Consider the following 20,163-nt stretch of genomic DNA (forward strand, 5'->3'; position numbering starts at 1 on the left):
TTTTAAAAATTTTTATAGCAAAAATGTCTACCAATTTTGTTCAGTTCACGATGTATAACACAGCATGTGGTCTGTTTACAGTCCAAGTTCATATCTCACCTTCATTTAATGTACATAGCAACTATTTTATTAATTCCTCTATAATTTCTCCAGAGATGGAAAAACACAAATGCAATTTTCAGAAGAAAGTTGTGGTGGACAGACATAATGAAAGAGTACTTTCAAAGAAGAGACTTGAAGAAAGCAGCCCTAATTCTGGCTACAACATGGCTATAGTAACCACCACCAACTTTCAGACATGGAATCAGAAAAAGCTGCGAACTTAGAACTACAAATGCCTGAATAGTTTTTCCCCATAATACTCAGATGGAATTTCAAGGTTTTGCACACTTGATTTTCACCACTTCTCCCAATTTTTTTCCTTTAAACATTGAAAAGCAACAAAACCAATAATTTCTTATAGCTAGTACAAACGATCAGTATTCTAAAAAAGGTTCAGCAACAGGTCTTCTAATTACATAGCATCCCAGCAGAGTTTACTAGGTGTTGGGACTGAATACTTGCCTCTTAGAAGGTTGGAATGTAAGGCATTTCTTCAGTAGAGATATAATATTTTCAGAAAGGTCCTGGAACATAAGAAAAATGTGGAAGAGATTTGTTTATTACTGTCTTAATTTAGCAACCCAATTAGCTCATACTTAACTTTTAACATACAGGCTATTCCTTTGAGGTCAATAAAATTTCACACCAACACATATGAGGTTAGCTGTGTCAGACCAAAATACTGGGGAAGTAGTACTTCTCACCCCTCAAACCTGCATTTGCTTTGGCGAAAAAAAAAAAAAAAAAAAAACAAACTGAAAAATTTGCAGTGTATGCAGCTTCTTATTTTAATTTTTTAATTTAGATTTTCTGTATGCAGAAACAATGCAGTAGCTGGTAACTCCCTTCTGCTAATGATCAGAATCCTTTTACACAATGTCTCAAAATACACAGACACTAAAATTAATTTTGGGAGTGGGAAGGATTTGAACTATGTAAACCTACACTATCAGAATGTGTAAAGTGGACCAAATAGACGAGTAAATTTCTCAAAGAAAAATACTTAACACCCAACACTTTAAAGAAAATTTATAACTTATTAAACAATGCAGAGAGCTATCCAGGAAATTTACATTTACTGAGATTGACAGTAATTTTAGGAAAGAATTACTATTAACAGTACTGGCTATTTGAAAAAATCTTAGATACGTAGTTTAGACTTCAAAACTTGTTCTCATACTGCAATACATCAGCTGACCAAGTAGGTAAAAAAAAAAAACAACCCACATATATATATATATATATATACACACACACATATATATATGTGAAATACTATGCATGCAACAATAACAAAATGTTTTGGATAAGCAAAGAGCTTATCCATGGAAGAGCAAACTAGTTCCACAAACCTTAATAACATCAAGGCAACCATGTTCTTCAGCCAATACAGTTACAATATCATCTACACAGCCTTTGAAAAACAAAGAGAACAATAAAAAGTTAAATACTATGAAAAGTTATACCAATCAAACAGGATATCAGATAAAACCTCACTCCAATAAAAAGCACTTAACTCTGTCTTTTTATTGGCATTGCCACATCACCTGAAAGTGAATTCTCAAACTTAGAAATTAAAATTATTATCACCTATGCAGACAGAAAACTTAAGCCTAAGAAAGCTAAGTTGTGCACCTAATTTAACACTGAAAATCTTTTTGCAGGCTTAGTAAATCCAGAGTGCCAGTCTCTGTCAAATAAATTTAAACAGTCTTCCCAATCATTAAAAAAATAAAAATATCCCTGAAATAACTTAAAAATTTGCTTCATATAGAAGCTCAAAGTAATTTTAATTTTGTTTCTACTTACAGATAATACTAGCAGTATTTTATAATTTGTTTGCAACACATTATTGAGAAAATAATTCCCAAGTCAGGACATGAATGTTTTTCAGTGGATAAAGGTTACCAATAATTTGCATTCAACTTGAAAGTGACTGAAATGCTTCAGGAGGCTTTGTTAACAAATCACTTAACAAAACAGTCAGAATTTCAGCACCCAACCACTAACTGCTGAATGAAAAAGATGTTTGTACTGAGAGTAACTAACTTTAACAGTATTACTATTGCTCTGGATAATAATAACTTACCAATAAAACTGCAAATTGCAAATTCATGTCCTTCACCTCCCCATGGTCTATACATAAAATCCCACACGAAATCAAGTTTTAAAAGCCACAATATAGTCCCATTTCCAGACTCATTTACATTAAGGAAAAATTCAATTTCTACAGTAACGTTTTACACTTTGGAGGTGAAGCCAGAAACAAAAGCCTGGATCCACTAATATGCTTCTTGGTCATCTTCTTATTTTCTGTCTTCCTATTTGAGCTCTGATTCTCCCTGCTTGGGATTTGGCACACAAGCATGGCTAGGGAAGGGATGGTTCTTTAGTGTCATACAAATCCTAACACATTTCAGAAACCTCCTGCAACACAAAATAACAAATAACCATCAAAGCAACAACCTTCCCTGAGTGTGGTTTTTTTATAGTTCACCCTTACTCTAACATACCCATAGCTCTTCTGCAAAGTTGTTTTTCCTGGCACCTATCTCTGTAACTTCCCTAGACAAGCAACCATGCTTCAAATGCCTATTTAATTCTGGTGATGAAAGCTGACAAAGGTAAAGTGCCTTAGGTCTGAGTACAACAAGCTGACTAGTGTGAAAATCTCTAATTATAAAAGTGCTTGGAAACTTAAAAAATTGATTTTGTGCTACTTACCTAACATAATTATAAATTTCAATCTTTCTGCTATATCCAAACTCTGGAATAATTTTCTCCCCTGAATAACAAAATCAAATCAACAGTTGAGTGCTACCACATAGAAATATTTAAATAGCATACACACCCATCTGTATACAGAAACAGTGAAATAAGCTTCTACACAGGAATTTTAGCTTTAGGAAAACTCTGTTAGAACAGAAAATATTATGCACCCCAACTATAGCAGAAACAGTTTCATGTCATCATAAAGAACAAATGTATTATTTGCAATGTCTCTTAGCTGGAACAAATGTAAAACTAAAAAAAAAAAAAAAAAAAAAGCCCCAAGCTGCCTTAGCAAACCTGCAGGTTTATTCAGTAACAGAGTTTCAAAAACTATATTTTTTCCAACAAAGGTAATTAATTACTAGGCATGAAAATCATCATAGCTTGTATTATTGCACAGTGTTTTTGAAGTCATCTGAAAATCCCTTTAAAGGTGTTGCAAAAAAATATAACTATAGTATTTTTAAGAAAATGTACTTATTCAAAAGAATAAATAATGATATATGGACACTGCAAATTTTGAGAAGAGTAGAATATGCTACAGAAGACCATTTCCAATGTCCTGATCTAATCACTATATAAAACATGTTCATGACCATGCAATTGTCTGACAGTTTAGTTATGTCATGAGACTAAATATCATTATGGAGGTATTTGCTAGATCACACCTCCCTACAGAATATTGCCATCTTTGAATAAAAGTCCAGTTTAACAAATTCAAATAGTAGAGATTATGTTGTCATAATTTAGTTCAACTTCTAGAATCAAATAAGTATTTTCCAAATAAATCGTTAATCGTCTACAGAAACTCTTTAAACTCTCGTGATAAGGCAAATTCTCCCTTCTCTTCCTCTCCAATGAAATTTATTAGTTTCTCCTCCTTTCCAAGGAGAGTGAGGACATGATAGCAATGGTTATTTCATGGTTAAAAACACAATTAAAAGAACAAATTATCTAGAGACTTCTTGGTTCAAAAGCTATTCCTTGCTAAGAAATGAATCATGCAATCAAGCCATTGTGACTGAACAGCTGCCCTTCATGGTTAACATATATACTCATACCAGGCCAATATGCATCCTACTACTTCAGCCACCACCGATATGGTCCAGGTCGGAATGCTAACATAGTCTGATACTTGGACTCGGGTGATAGGTCAAGCATCATTAACTCCATACTCAAGAGCAATCAAGTTAATTTAACTATTCCCCAAGAGTTACAATCAAGAGAATTATCCTCTTACATACCATGCAAAGCTCAAATAATATTATACCAAGAGACCACAGATCTGATTTAGGGCCAGAAGGCAGAGGCTTCTCACACTGAGCATGATCATTTGGTTTGACTATTCCCTGTGCAATTACTTCAGGTGCCAGATATGATGGGTACCTAGAAAGATGCAGCAACATTAAGTAATATCCTGTCTGTCCAAAAAAAAAAAAATCTATCTTTCAGTTACAGCAACCAAAATAACTTTGCATTCTGAGAAACTAGAATTCATAATAATGCAGATTGTTCTATTTTGTTCACTCAAAATTTACACATTGCAGCAAAGTTTCACTCCAATTGCAAAATACATAGTGCCTGCTACATAAAATGTCAAATCTTAATCACTAGCTCTGTCTTTTTGTGAGAGGAAATAACAGCAGTTTTCAAGACAATATGCCTACATATCAAAACAAACTGAAATCACCTTTTGAAGGGAAACAATTCTTCCTTTTGGGCAGGTCTCAGTATTTGAATTATAAACAACATAACACCTCAAAACCCCCAAAAGTGGCAAGGAAACACTGCAACGAAGTTTGTCACTTTGGCTAGACAGTGAGATAACTTGAAAATAAATTATAAAATTATAGAGAGATTGTGCTTTTTCTTAAATTTGAAATCAGGTGGTACCTCCAGAACCTGAGTTACATGGAACTAGTAGCATTTGAAAGAAAACCTAAGCAATAAGGACTGACATCACATAGCTACAGCAACATGCTGGCATGGTACTCATTCTCTGTCTTTCATTAATTTCACCTAGTCAGATGACTACCTCTTCAGTGACATTATCAGAAGCTTTCATGTAAGGGGTGTATGCAACAGATAAGAATTAAAACAGTAACCTATAATCTGTGCATATAACACATTTTTGAAGCTGATTCTTCAAAACATAAATACATTTCCCCAAAAAAATACATCCCTGATATATTTTTATAGTGTAGCTATATCCTTACCCTATAGGGAAATCAACATCAACACCTTGAGCAGTCATATGGTAGAGTCCAAATTTAGCCAACTTCACATGTCCCTGAAAAGGAAAAAATAAATGAACAAGAGCAGTAGAATCCGACATTGGAAGAATCTGTGTTTAAGTTAAATAAATAAATAAATAAAACCAAGTTGCATTAACTGTCAGAAGACAAATACCTATAAAAAGTCATCCTCTTACATTTATGTCTCATCTATTATGTAGAACTCCACTGCAATTTAATAAGGTTCTTATTTCTATGCTTTTAATTTCCAAGAGCATTAAGTAATCACCTTGTTTGGAACATACAAGAAAATCAGAGCCTTTTAAGTTACAGTGTATTTTCAGTAAATTAAAAAGGCTTACTCTATTGAACATTTTTCTTGTTTAAAAACTTTTCAAAATCCTGTCTGAACCCTAGAACTCCCTGAAAAAGTTTAGAAGTTTATGGTCCCATGCCCCCCTTTTGTTCTTTTATTGATTCTAGAAGTATCTTAAAATCCTAAAGTACTTTTGCTTGTTAGAGCATTATTATGATTTTCATTTGTTTACAAGTATATAAAAATAGAGTTCCTTCCTTCCTTCCTTCCTTATTCCTCTTCTCTTTCTGCCTTCCAAGGTGAGGATCTAGCCGTTCTATCTAAATCGACTAAAAAGGGGAAGGAGAGAGGGGTTATGCAGACAGGATAAACTCTTTAGCTGTCAGTTCAGATGAAGTGACTGCTTTTAGTTACAACAGCAGCTCTTTGTTTCTCCCAGCTTTTATGAGCAGAACCTGTATTCCACACTGTCAACTCAATAGCCTGTGACAACAGAATTGACAGACACTGTAATTTTAATAATTTAACATGAACAAAGAAATACGTTGATCTCTTAAAAATCATATATCAGATCACCATGAAAAACAGGAAATATTATTAACAGTTAATTAGCCAGAAGAAATATTTTCTTATTCAAACAGGTAAATAATTCCAATGACAATAAGCAGAATTATATTACCACTTTAAGAAGAAAAGGGTGAAAACATGGTTTGGGATAGAAGAAAATGGGAAAAAAGAAAAAATCTGAAATATATTTGAAATTTAGAAAATGGGGAAAACTGTAGGTTAAAAACAAAGTTCTTAAACCACACCACAAACAGTCCCAAACAAAATGAACATCTTTCCAGACATGCAATTTTGGTCCCATCAGAAGAACTGTGACTGCCTAGCCTCCATATATGACACAGCATGCTACTTGTTTGCAGCAAGAAGAAAAAATAAAACCAAACAAAACCAAAGGTTTATTCCTGTAGCTGTACCTTTCGATCCAAAAGAATATTGCAAGGGGAGAGTGCTCGGTGAACCATTCCATGTTTGTTCATATACTGCAAACCTTGTAAAACCTCATATGCTATGCATAAGATCCTTGAAGAACTGGGGAAAAAAAAAAAAGCATGTTATACTGAATGTTTCCCTTTTTAATTTGTAAAAATGTAGAGTATTCCACAGCTATTCCAAACACAAGTGACACATTTACAATTCCAGAACAGTTTAAAGGATCAACACTGAATATGGTAGGATATGTTCACTGCCATACACAACTCAATATGCCACAACTAGGTTTCTTCACCCTGAAGTGGTCCTTAAAACCAGCAGAAAATTGTGACAAAGTATAAAATATTCTCTGCAATACAAACTATAAGATATACCTCAACTAATAGGGACAAAAATTCCCAATGCTCCTTTATTTTTATTTGTTCTTCCTAAGACTGTTGTTGATGTTCATAGAAAAGTTCAACTGAACAAAAGTTTTTGAAACCCAGATGTTAACTGGAGCTTATCGAGAAGATAGTGTAAGTTCACAGCTAGATCACACCTAGAGTCTTCAATCATTTAATCATGTAAAACAAAAAAACAAAAGAAAGGACAGAAAAATTCATTTTCAGTACATTTTGTTTTACAATCTTGAAAGCATCAACCTCACCATGTTTGTAAAGAAACGTAAAGTTTACCATCCAAATCATATTGACATAACTATGTATTTTGACAGAAGTAATAATTTACTATAAGAACTGATAACCCAATGGAGGAGTTTCTGTGAACAATCGAAAAGGAACTTGTACAGAAACCATCAGTATTAGGCTTCCAAAGTGCACTGAAAATAAAAACAAATGGCACAGATCTAATGTCGCCCAGAGATTCCTTTTAACTTTTCACCCTCCATATTGCCTGCCCACTCCCACTCAACACACATTTCAGGTCTGTTTGCCAACTTTATCTCTGAAGACGTTGGGTTACAAAATGTCCAGAAAACAAAGTATATCTACTTATAAAGGCCTAACTTTACATGCCCATTTTTTCATTTCATTGTTAAAGAATAACAAATAATAGCATTTTGGACAAGGCTCACCATCTTCTTGCTTATTGAAAATTTGTGTAACAGCAAAATGAAGGGGAGCATTACAGACTAGTGAGAGTGAGAAGACAGCTAGTTGACTAAACACCAAAATTAATTTATTTATTAAAGCTTTATTAGCTGCTATTCATACTTGATGGAATGCCAAAACTTTGTCTCAAGAGTAAATAGCTAGATTTTGACAAAAGATACAATTCCAACTAATTCTGAGACTAGGGCAACACAGAAATACTGAAAAGAGCTCTTTTAATAGTAGTTCTAGGTCACCATTAACTTACTTTACATGAAGCTATTCTCCAGACTCTCACCTTTTTCTGAGAAGGAGAGCTCTGTACTACTACACATGAGCTGTGAACATACACTTTTAAGTTAAATTTTAAGCACAAAGGGAATCTATTCTAACATATGTCCACACTGCTGTATCTTAGATGATAGCATTTGGAAGCGATTCTTAAGGTCTTAGCAATTCAACCAAAACCACATGGCTAATAACCACAAAACCAAAACAAAACCCCACAACTATCTCGCTCCTCCCTCACGAGCACTTTTCCTTCCTTATCTGTCCTATCCCCAAGTTACATAATACACCACAGCATCAGACACCACTAGCTGTGTAGTGCTTCCTGTCAGTCTTTCTTGGGCAGAGATATAAATGTGGCAAAAAAAAAATTACCTTACAAGCCTTCAGCTTCCCTGTGTGTTTTGGTTTTTTTGTTTGTTTGTTTTGTTTTTTGTTTGTTTGTTTTTTTGGGTTTTTTTGCCTGCAATGCAAATATTCATAATGATTGCAAACAGAATTCTGTCTCTCATTTTTTGCAGAATAAGACACGAAAAATAAATGAAGAATTAATGTTTCCAGCAAGGAAACAATTGCATGTGAACAATTAGTACATCTTGAGGTATTTTAGCCTAAAAAGTGTTTGTATTAAAATATAAAAGTAAATATAAAGTGCAACTTTGTGGCATTTGTGCTGTAGTGGCACTAGGGGGCCTCAGCCACCCATTTATTCTCCATGTTCTCTTGCAATTCACAAAACCAGAACCTGGGCAAATGCCTGAAAATACTGCTTTTGGATTCTTTGCTTTTTAAGATAAATCCTCCATGGCATTACAATGACCAGCAACACATGAATGCTAAGTATTTTTAACTACATATAATTCTCAGTGTTCTTAAGCTCTTGATGCCACCAAGCTGGGCAGAAGTGTTCAGCCAAGTACTTCTTCAAGCTGAAGCACGTAACACCACCACCTCTCCAGCCGAGAAGGAATTCTGTAAAATGCACTGTTTGTGGTTATTACCCATGAGATTTGCATTTAATTCCAAAGTGCCTGGCAACTTAACACCACTCATCACTATTATCGAGCATAAGAGATCTCTGCTTTCCACTTGCCAAGGCCAAGTTCAACAGCAATCCCCTGCCTCACTGGAAATGACTGCCAAGGCTATCCCCTCGCTTCAGGGGCGCTCAGCTCGCTCCCTGTTTCTACAGCCACTGTCAACACTGCAAGCATTGCAAACATGTTCTGCAAGTGCAGAAGGTGCACTCGTGAGCTGCTTCCAGGCTTCAGGTTAAGCTGACAAAGAGGAAAAGAGGAAAAGAGGAAAAGAGGAAACACTCCTAAATAAGAAGGACATTTACAGCACCCAATATTGGTGGCAAGGTTTGAGCAGATTCAGAAACTTTTTCCCTGATTCTCTGGAAGCCTGTTTTTCAATAGACTAGCTAGTGTCAAACTATGGTAGTTCTAGAAGACTGGTTTAGCCACTGGGGCTCTTGAACTGCAGAGGTTTCAGCATCTTCCAAAACACTCCTAAATAAGAAGGACATTTACAGCACCCAATATTGGTGGCAAGGTTTGAGCAGATTCAGAAACTTTTTCCCTGATTCTCTGGAAGCCTGTTTTTCAATAGACTAGCTAGTGTCAAACTATGGTAGTTCTAGAAGACTGGTTTAGCCACTGGGGCTCTTGAACTGCAGAGGTTTCAGCATCTTCCCTTAATGGGAGGTAGGGGGAAAAAAACCAACAATAAAAGCACTAGAAACTATACAGAAAAGGCAGCAAAATGGAGGCATGACAGGTTTGACATCAACCATGCTACACCACTGACCTAACAAGAGCCTTAATGACAGCTGTGTGGCATGAAATACCCTGTTCATCTCAGCAGCTGATGATCATGGTTGCAACTTTAAACCACTGTGAAGCGAATCATTCCACTGCTCAAGGCATATATGGTAGGATGAAGCAAAAGCATGAAAGTGCGAGATGCACTTCAACAACTGGCCGATCTGCAGGGGCACTAGTTGTCTTCAGTTTCCTAGCTCTCCTAACAAGACATGTTTTAAGGGTCTTTCCACCAACAGGAGAAAGAGAGAAGCAGTTTCTCTAACAAAGGAACACTTCACAGACAGAAAAAAAGGCATGATCTCTACAACTACTAGTACATTTTCAAGGAACAGACTTCATTTTAATCCTCAGTCTGGATACCAACAAATCTACTCAGCTGTAGCCTACTCAGCTAGGCTTTTGAAAAGGGGTTCTCTTCAGGTGAAAGAACTGGACACTGATGTAAAATCAAGCTGCTTGGATTTCATCATTGCTTGCTTTTTTTCCTGGTTTGGAGAAGAAAAAGGGCCATTTTGTATTCCTTCATGGCATTTGTGGGTGGAGAGAGAAGGGAAGACGACTTAAAAACCCACAAAAATGAGGACTGTTTTATTACCTCCAGAATTTGTCAGACCAAAAGCTATACCAGACAAATGACTAATTTCCTCGCTGTAATAGTACACAGGTGGCTGCATTGTGCCTTCACAAAAAAACCCATCAACTTTTCCACTTAGCAGTCAGCCTGATCTCCAGCCTGTTGAATTCTTACTGTTAAGGACTCAAAGACATTTTCTGGAAGTTTACTTCAGGAATGATGAACCTAACTTGTCAGGAAACAGATGTTTTAGCATAGTTTCAATCTCTTGTGGTGCTGCAAACCCACTCATGAAATAATCTGATTGCTTAGGAGACTTTTGTCACTTTTGGGATTCAGACAGAGGGGAAAAAGCATATTCTTGATGTGCCCACTACAATCTTTTATCTGACTGATAACAGCTTCTGGGTCAGGATAAAAGCGAAAAGTTGTACTAGAAGAAACTGACATACTGAGAGTCTTACCTTTATTAACAAATGAGGGGGGGAAGTTTGCCTCCTGAGCATCACGTCTGATAATGTCAGAACATAAAGTAACCCCTGCAAGCATCAACAGCTCTCGTAACAGGATACCCATTATTCCAAGTTTTTCATCCATGTTCACACAATATCACCCATGAGTTACTGTGGAAATTCACAGCCTCTGTGTATTCTGTTGATAAGATCTCCTCATTGTCTGTTTTATCATGAGGTTCTCTTCATGGTGCTGTTTTGCTCTAACTTCCAGAAAGCAAATTTTAAATTTCAGTTTCAAGCAAAGAAAATAGTGGCTTAACTACAGAGTAAGAAATGGGATTTTGGAAAAATGCATTTGACAGCCAGCAGCAGTAGTCCTCACATATACCACAGACTGTTGAAGGGAAAATAAAAACTATTTGATGTGTGACATCTTGAATACTTAAGAACAAGAAGACTGTAGACAGTTGGAAATTGGAGATAGGTGGGGTCAGAAAATTTGACCTACTAAACTGTTTATTTTCTCATGTTGGAATTCTTTTATTACAACAATGAAAAGAAGAGATAAAATTTCAGCACTCATGTCAGTATCATGGAAGTTACAGGTTCACACAAGTTTCTTTGCCTCCAGTTTAAAGAAAAATTAATGTCAATCTGCACATGAATTCACTGTACTCATCATCTTAAGAGAAGTGCGTTCATGGTATTAACTGGAAATACATCTTCTCCATCCTTTTTCAGTGCTGCAATAAAATAGTTTAACAAGAAAGAGTAATTGGGTATCTCAAAAGATCTTCCTGTCTGCTTACTATCTCCAGTCCTACCTTCTCCTAGACAAAGCAATCTCTCCTTTTAATGACTTTGACCCAGGCAGCCATAGCTATTACAGTGTAGTTAACGAGAACACACAGATGTACCTGGACAGTAGTACAGGAGGAAAGATAACTGGGGCTGAAGACAAAGTGGAGGCAGCAGCAAAATCTTGGGGAGAGGAGAAATATTTCTGGTTGTTACAAATGCTTTTGTGATATTTTTAACTGGTTATGGCCAGTTGTAAATTTCACTTGCTTTTATGCTATTGTAACAGTCACCATGGAGTACCTAATCCATTTTGTAGAAAGAAGAAAGCTGTGCCTGGAAAGTATTGACAGTGCAATGGACTATTTTGAATAAGAGTGTTTCAACTAGTGAAATGAACAGAAGCACCACTGGAATTTGAAACAATACAGAACTGGCACCAGAAAGTGAACCTCATCATCTACTTCACTGTAGAGAGCCCTGTAATTTTTGTACCTATTGGAGACATATATGTGGATTAACGTTAAGTCGTGTTTCTTCAATGCAGTGGCAATTCAAGTTCCAGTTCAACTGGAACTAGAATTATTTTGTCTTCCCTCAGGAAGGCAATGCACAACCAAATGGGATAAGATTATGTTGATGATACCATATTCCAGAGTTTCTCTTTCCCCAGGCTTACAACTCACGTGTACATACACAGAAATGCATGCTTAAGGAAGTCTGTTATCAAATCCGTCTGTCTTGTTCTAACATTGTATTATTGCTGTAAACAAGTAAACTCTAGAGGAAAAGAATGTCAGCAACCAGGAGTCTTAAGACGCTTATGGCACTGATATACAGGAGCAAAAACACAGGTTCCTCTTCCAAAGAGGAGTGTCAGACAGGGTCTGTCCTGAGGAAGCACACCAGAGCAACACAAACCAGCAATGTCATCAATCACTACCCCAGAACTTGTGAAACTAACATGCATTTGGAATTCAGGAAGGAGATTCATCACAAAAAATCGTGTCTGTTCAAAGTGGAATGGAACCAGGTTGTGAACAGATGTAATGTTTCTGAACTAATAAAAGTGACAATATTTCAATACAAGCAAAACTATAAAACACAGAAAATGACATTTGCAGTTAGTTCCATTACTGCCAACAATGTGGATAGACTGGTTAGGAGTGGTGTGGCCAAGTGGTTACAGCAAAGGATAAAGTTTGGGTATAATCCCAGCTGAGACAATCACTACGTTGACCTCAAGAAAGCCATCTGACCTCCTTATGCCTCAATCAACCAGCTGGAAAACTGGATAAAAAGCAGGACTGGGTTGAAAACCAGATGTGCAGATAAATTGGGTCTTCCTGGGTAAATAAATTACAAAATACCCTATACAGAACATAAAGAGTTTGATGCAGGTGGGAATGGTTTATTTGGCACTTTATTATGTGTTTGATTAAAAAATGGCACTAGGGACTGAGATTGTAAACACTGCCAATTTACTTGGAAATGCATTCACATTATCAGAATGAAATGAACTGGAAGGGAATGCAACAAGCAGAGAATACAAGACAAAAAGATGAATTTTATAGGCAGAGTCCTCAGGAAGTCTCTAACTCATGCACAGAGGTATTTCACACAGGATATCTTCAACATGTTCATATTGCTCATCAGAGGAAACTCAAAAAGTCCTTTCCTTTTCTAAAGTTCTAAGCTGCAAGCATGACTTTAAAAGCAACAAAAATGATGGTACATTTTTATGAAGGTCTCAACTTGTAATGTACAATAAAAAAAGTCCATAAAACAATGGATGAAGGCACAGATAAAGAACAACTTCATATATACAGCAGATTGCACACAAAGATTTTTAATAGAAAGGTGAATGGTTTAAGCGTATCTGCTCCTCATAAAGCATAAATTTTAAAATATTGCACCTTGAATTCCTTTAAGACATCCAACATTCATCCCATAAATTGGGGGAGCAAATGAACAAAGTCCTTTTGAAAAGTAAGCACCATCTTTATGAAAATTCTAGTGCCATCTGGTTTAATGCACAGATGGGGAAAGACACATCCACATTCCCAGTTTTTGATCTTACCACTGATTAACTTCTGAGAAGTCATTTTTTGCATCTTCGCCTCAGCTGGCTCATATGTAAAAGATATAATAATGATACATGTCATTGGACCAAAAAGTGCAGCAAAATAAACAAAATTTCAATCACCACTTGTAAAGATCAGATAAAGTAGCCCTCATTTAAAACCAGATTACAGACTCCGCATTCTTGTCACAGACTAGACATTCTGAGATAACTAACACAATAGCACTAGATGGACAGGTGACAATAAGAGAACAAGAGCTAATGAGATTAAAACCAAGACAATGACCTCACAATATACAATAAAGAACTTTATAGCATTATATACATGTATCATATGTCACATTGACAACACTTCACTAAAGGAATCAACACATCTCACACACACACAAAATGTCTTTCTTTTGGACTTCCTCTGAACAAATACACGCACCTTTAAAAGACCACACATTTTGTGTTCAACAACCCTGGCAAGGTCTATCACAATCTGACAGACTCAGGAAACGAATCAGATGACATATAAAAAGCAAATAAGGGAATTAACTGCAGCTAGGATGCTGTTCCTTTACAATAAAAGGTACTAAATGAGATCTTCAGCTGCTTAGGGGTGTCTTTTTAAGTTAGTTCCAAACCAGGCATCAAATCCCCATGCTCTAGGCACTGGCTATCATTTCTTTGTATCTGAACATGCTAGCATCTAAATTTCTAGGCATAGGGAATGTTAAGTTTTAGCTCTCTAGAAGCTTTGACATTTGTCTATCAAACATTTACTATGCAGTAAATGTTACAAGTATTAGTATTACCAGAGCCTTAAACCACACAGTCATTGAAGGAAAAGTGACTTTTAAAGATGCCTGACAAAGGGTCACAGAGTAGGCAATGTCTATTTCCCTACCTTCCTCCATGTTAAAGTAAAAGATGTATCTGAAAAGGAGGTGCTGTTTGCATGCCAAAATGCCAACTGGCAACTATAGATCAGCATGTGGCTCAGACCCGATGTTTTTGTCCATAATAAGTCTGAAAGTGACTTTTGTAGCAAGCAAACTTGTCCTGCTTCCCAAATCCTGTCCTGTTCTTACATACTAACAATCTTCTCAAAATTAACACCTAATATTACATGTTTAAATAGAAAATAGATGACTGAAAAAGTAATAGACCTAGCAAAGATCACATCTAAATTATCTCATTTTGGAGAGCTGGGGGTAAAACAAAATAATGGGTTTGGATTTTTCACCATAACCTTTGGTATGAAAACAAACCCAACAACTGGTGAGGCTGCATCTGGAGTATTGTGTCCAGTTCTGGATCCCTCAGTTCAAGAAGGACAGGGAGAGTCCAGTGCAGAGCCACAAAGATGATTAAGGGAGTGGAGCATCTCCCTTATGAGGAAAGGCTGAGGGAGCTGGGTCTCTTTAGCTTGGAGGAGACTGAGGGGGTGACTTTATTAATGTTTATAAATATATAAAGGGTGAGTGTCACAAGGATGGAGCTAGACTCTTCTTGGTGACAACCAATGATAGGACAAGGGGCAATGGGTGCAAGCTGGAACACAGGAGGTTCTGCTTAAACTTGAGAAGAAACTTTACAGCACTGGAACATGCTGCCCAGGGAGGTTGTGGAGTCTCCTTCTCTGGAGACATTCAAGACCCGCCTGGATGCCTTCCTGTGTGAGATCATTTAGATTCTTGCTCCGGCAGGGGGATTGGACTAGATGATCTTTCGAGGTCCCTTCCAATCCCCAACATTCTGTGATTCGGTGAACTTCATACCATAGCGTCCTGATTTTTGCTTGGATAGGATTAATTTTTCTTAGCTAGAAAGCACCGTGTTTTGGTTTCAGTGAGGACTGTTATGAGAACAAAATGTTGATAACTACAAGGACACTGTGCTTGGGCAGTTTGCAAGAAGAGAGAACCAGAAGGGGGGAGTGGAGAAGAAAAATATAGTAGATAGTAAAACCCAGAACTGACAGTTGGATATGCCAGTAAGATAATTCCATATCATATTACGTCATGTTCAGTATGTTAACTGGGGCTGACCGGAAAGGGGGGGATTCTCTTGGACTCGCTTTTCCAGGATTGCGATTTTGGTTTTGGGGTTCCTTTTTGCTCCTCCAGGATCGTTATCAGCGGGTGGTGATTAATTGTACTGTGCATCACTCATATATATACAGATAGTTGTTATCATTATTACTCTTATTATTCTTATTATTTTAATTCTATTTTACTCTAATTATTAAATTGTTCTTATCTCAACCTACAAGTCTCCTCATCTTTACCCCTCCAATTCTCTCCCCGATTCCCTGGGTGGGAGGTGGGAAGGGGGAAAGGAAAGGGAAGCTGTGAGTGACTGTGTCTTGTTTGGCTGCCAGCTAAGTTAAACTATCGCACATAGGAAACATTAGAAAAGGTAGATGTCTGACTCAGAATGACTAGGAAATAAATAATTAAAAAAAAGCAGACACCAGGTCCACACACTCATGAGGCTGGCTTCAAAAAGAATAGTTCTACTACTACAGGGAGAGGATGGGAAGGATTACAGAAGTTCATGTTTTCAGCTATATAGGTAAGATTTTCCTCTCAAAGATAAAGAAATATTCTGAAGTAATCACATCTAAGTGATCAAACTGTATTAACTTGGTGGTTAAAATCCACAAAATTTTTGTTACAATGTAATGGCAAGGGTTGGCAACAGTGACTTTGAGTAAATAGTTACAGAAAAAGAATACTACACATTTCAAAGTCCATGTGATCCCTGTAACTCACTAATGCCAGCACATCCTTTCAGCATACGTGACAGTATAAAAGGTGGTTACAGACTCGGGAAAGTGGGTATCAAGCACCAAAACAAGGTGTTCCACAAAACATTTTCATTATCCCTCAGCCAGCTACTCTTCACCTAGCTCATCACGGAATTGCACTGCTGAGAAATTTTGCTGAAGCACAACTCAACAGATTCAGGATTTTTGTAATGCAGGAAAGTTGAAGAAGTTGAAGAAATCTATTTCCCTTTCCTTCAAAGAAACTCTGAGGAACATAAACAACAAAGATGAAGAGCAAGAATTATTCTTCTTGTTTTGATATCACTTTTACATCAGAAAAGTTAAGATTCAGTTAACACACTTAGCAACTTCCATACAAACAGAAGGCTGTGGAGATCTGGAATACCCTCATATCTGAGAGCTCAGATATTTTAAGGGTCAAATCCTTGAAAACCCCCTTCAAACCAATGAACAAAAGGGGAAGTTCTCACGTCTGTATGCTTCACACACACGTGAAGACATTGTTTCTAATGGCTGAAGCTGGCACGTTAGACTATCAAATCCAGGTATCAGTTAATGCACTCTCTACACCAAAATCCTATTTTCAGTTGGGAATCTCTATCCAGCATTCACCTAATAGAACATTATTTGGTCTATTATTCTTTTCTACCACTACAGATGTTTTGAGACTATTACTAACATAAAATGGTTACTTCAATCAGACTAAATTTTCAGAACACAATTCTTCCATATTTTTCCCTCAAAAATATATTAATGATTTAAGAAAAAATTATACTTTTTAAAAAAGCTTATATTACATTTTGTACTTTCAATTACATAGTGTAATGTAAAGGGGTTTTTCAAAGTATAATTTTTAAGTGTTGACCTAATGTCAATTATGGCAAAACTATGTTGACGCCAAGCATGTTTAAAGTGCACTTTCAAGGGGAAGAGCATAATAATTTTTTTTTTTATAGTCACCACAATCATTCACCATAAAGATTTTTAAAATGTGATTTCCACTCTTCTTGTTTCTAATCAGATGATACCTTTAATGATTACTGAATCCCCACCAAGAAACAAAAATAGTGTTTAATGCCCAGGCATTAATTTCTAATTGAACCAACAGAGTTATCAGAAATTATAGTAATTAACCAAAACTGCCCATCCTGTGTTGTTAGTGCACCCAATGAATATCCAATAGTTACTGAAAGTTTTCAATACTGCACTTAAAATAGACACTACCATGTGCTTGTTCAGCAGTAATTCTGTAAAGTCAGCAAGTTTCAGTACTATTTGCCTTAGTCACTCAAAATTACTGCTTTTCAAAGGTTTGCTGACAGGATACTGCTGATTATTTTCATCACTGCTTTTCTGCCTCCTCCCATTAAGAAAAGAGGTAATACTGCACAGAGTTTGCTAGTACGGTCTTTGCCAGGAAAAAAGGGAAGTGGGGTGGGTGGGAGGATATTACCAGAATCGCCTTACTGTGCTACAGTTAACGTAGTGCAGCTTCCTTCTATACACCAAGGCCAGAAGGAAAACATTTTATTAATCAAAGGCACAACACGTACACATGAAAGAATAGTATCAGTGGGCCACCTTAGACTGTATGTTTGAAACACCATCTTAATAAAACTAATGTTCATATGCTCAAGGTATGCAGCCTCTTTTCACCCTGAACTTACCATTCAGGTTTAGCTCAACAGGATGACAGAAGATTCTTCACCTGCTACTACCACTGTCTTTATCCAGACGGAACTCAGGCCTCACAAACTGGAAGCTGTAACCTTACATCCACTTTACAAAGACAATTGTGGTTTTATTAGGGCTGAGGATTCTCTGCTACAAAGATCAGTGTCACAGCAAGATTTCTTCAGAAATAAACACCAAGACAGCAACACTTAGAAGTTTTCATTCTGATGGGGAGCAGGTCATAATCTACATTTGCTCTTAAGAACAACTAGGCAACCATGTTATTGCAAGACTTAAGGCCTTCTCATACTTTCAACTCCGAGCAGAAGAGTTATTTTGAAATATCACTGCTAAGAGGAAGCTTTCTAAGAAGTTTTTGCTCAGTGACATTATTCACAAGAAGAAAAAGTTAAAGCTACTTTATTTGGAAACAAAGCTTTTGGTCATCTTTCAAGAGGGGCTTTCATTCCCATATTATACAGTTCTTGGTTTATAGGAAATGTATGCATTGAAATAAATGAATTGGGGAATATCCAGATAGAAGCATTCTCTATAACAACAGATGAAGTTGGTTTGTACTACTTGTTTATCAACTTTGATAAAATTACAAGAACAGGAGAAAAATGAGATTTCAGAGTTCACATGTCTGACTTCATATTTTATCATAAGCTTGCACAAACTTCGGTTATGTCTGGAAGCCAAACATAAGTTAATCCCAGAGCAAGCAGGTACTGCACAATCCAGTGTTTTCCTTATCTTTGAACCTCTCCCACCTTGGACAGATGTGCCACTCTTCACTATGCTGGAAGAGAACAGAGAGTTGAGCTCTTGGAAGTCCAGCTCTCATACTCAGGCACCAAAAGCAACCCCAATCACAAATACAGGCTGGACAATGAGTGGCTTGAGACCAGCTCTGAAGAGAAGGACTTGGAAGTGGTGGTGGACGAGAAGCTCAACATGAGCCGGCAATGTGCGCTTGCAGCCCAGAAGGCCAATAACCCTATCCTGGGCTGCATCAAGAGAAGCGTGTCCAGCAGGTCAAGGGAGGTGATTCTCCCACTCTGCTCCACTCTCGTGAGGCCCCACCTGGAGTACTGTGTCCAGTTCTGGAGCCCCCAACACAAGAGAGACATGGACCAGCCAGAACGAGTCCAGAGGAGGCCAGAAGGATGATCCAAGGGCTGGAGCACCTCTCCTGTGAGGACAGGCTGAGAGAGTTGGGGCTGTTCAGCCTGGAGAAGAGAAGGCTCTTGGGAGATCTTATAGCGGCCTCCCAATACCTGAAGGGGCCTACAAGAAAGCTGGGGAGGGACTTTTGATAAGGGACTTTTCATGTGACAAAGATGTTGAACAGCACTGGCCCTAGTACCAACCCTTGAGGGACACCACTCGTCACTGGTTTCTACCCGGACTTTGAGCTGTTGACCACAACTCTTTGAGTGCGGCCATCCAGCCAATTCCTTATCCACCGAGTGGTCCATCCATCAAACCCACATGTTTCCAATTTAGAGATAAGGATGCCACGCAAGACAGTGTCAAATGCCTTGCAGAAGTCCAGGTAGATGACATCAGCTGCTCTTCCCTTCACCAATATTGCAACCCCGTCATAAAAGGCCACCAGATTGGTCAGGCACGATTTGCCCTTGGTGAAGCCATGTTGGTTGTCACCAATCATCTTCTCATTCTCCATGTGCCTTAGCATAGTTTCTAGGAGTATCTGCTCCATGATCTGGAGCTTGTCTGAATACAAATACTGTCTGAATTCAAAGATCATGTATTATGAATTACTGAGTAATGTGGTTAAGAAAGAAAACGTTAGTAGCAATGGGATTCTCAACACTATGTCTTCTGTCCCTGAATAAATACAACATTTTTTCCCTTTGTTTGAGGATTAAAAAAAGTCCAAAATCACTTTCCAGTGCAGAAAAACCTAAAAAAATTCTCAGAACACTCAGACCATGAGAAAAACAGAGAGCTCCTCTTCTTCAGATACCTAGAAGCAGAAGAACTGAGCTCCCTTTAAGAATTTAGTTTCTCTGAGCAGAACAGTCTTCTTGCACACATAATTTAGTTCAAGAAGTAGTCAAGGAACAATCTCCTGCAGAGATTAAAGATGATCTTGTGACTATTGTGCAAGAATTCTCAGGTGGGGAGAAGGATGTCTACATTGAA

At 37.3% G+C, this 20,163-nt stretch overlaps 1 protein-coding gene across 1 annotated transcript in view; it reads right to left on the minus strand.

Moving 5' to 3' along the window:
• The window catches only part of TBCK (TBC1 domain containing kinase), a gene marked incomplete at its 3' end in the record, with an annotated part of 85,719 nt that overhangs the window by 52,932 nt on the left and 12,624 nt on the right, over nucleotides 1-20,163 (minus strand). Inside the window, exons 3-8 of the mRNA XM_010170203.2 lie at nucleotides 6,405-6,519; nucleotides 5,091-5,164; nucleotides 4,119-4,260; nucleotides 2,827-2,887; nucleotides 1,455-1,516; nucleotides 565-626 (exon numbers count right to left, since the gene is read on the minus strand). Coding sequence (XP_010168505.1) covers nucleotides 565-626; nucleotides 1,455-1,516; nucleotides 2,827-2,887; nucleotides 4,119-4,260; nucleotides 5,091-5,164; nucleotides 6,405-6,519 — 516 coding nt within the window. The remainder of the gene's footprint in view (nucleotides 1-564; nucleotides 627-1,454; nucleotides 1,517-2,826; nucleotides 2,888-4,118; nucleotides 4,261-5,090; nucleotides 5,165-6,404; nucleotides 6,520-20,163) is intronic.

This window comes from Antrostomus carolinensis, unplaced genomic scaffold (assembly GCF_000700745.2).
Source record: "Antrostomus carolinensis isolate BGI_N321 unplaced genomic scaffold, ASM70074v2 scaffold5076, whole genome shotgun sequence".
Lineage (NCBI taxonomy): Eukaryota > Metazoa > Chordata > Aves > Caprimulgiformes > Caprimulgidae > Antrostomus > Antrostomus carolinensis.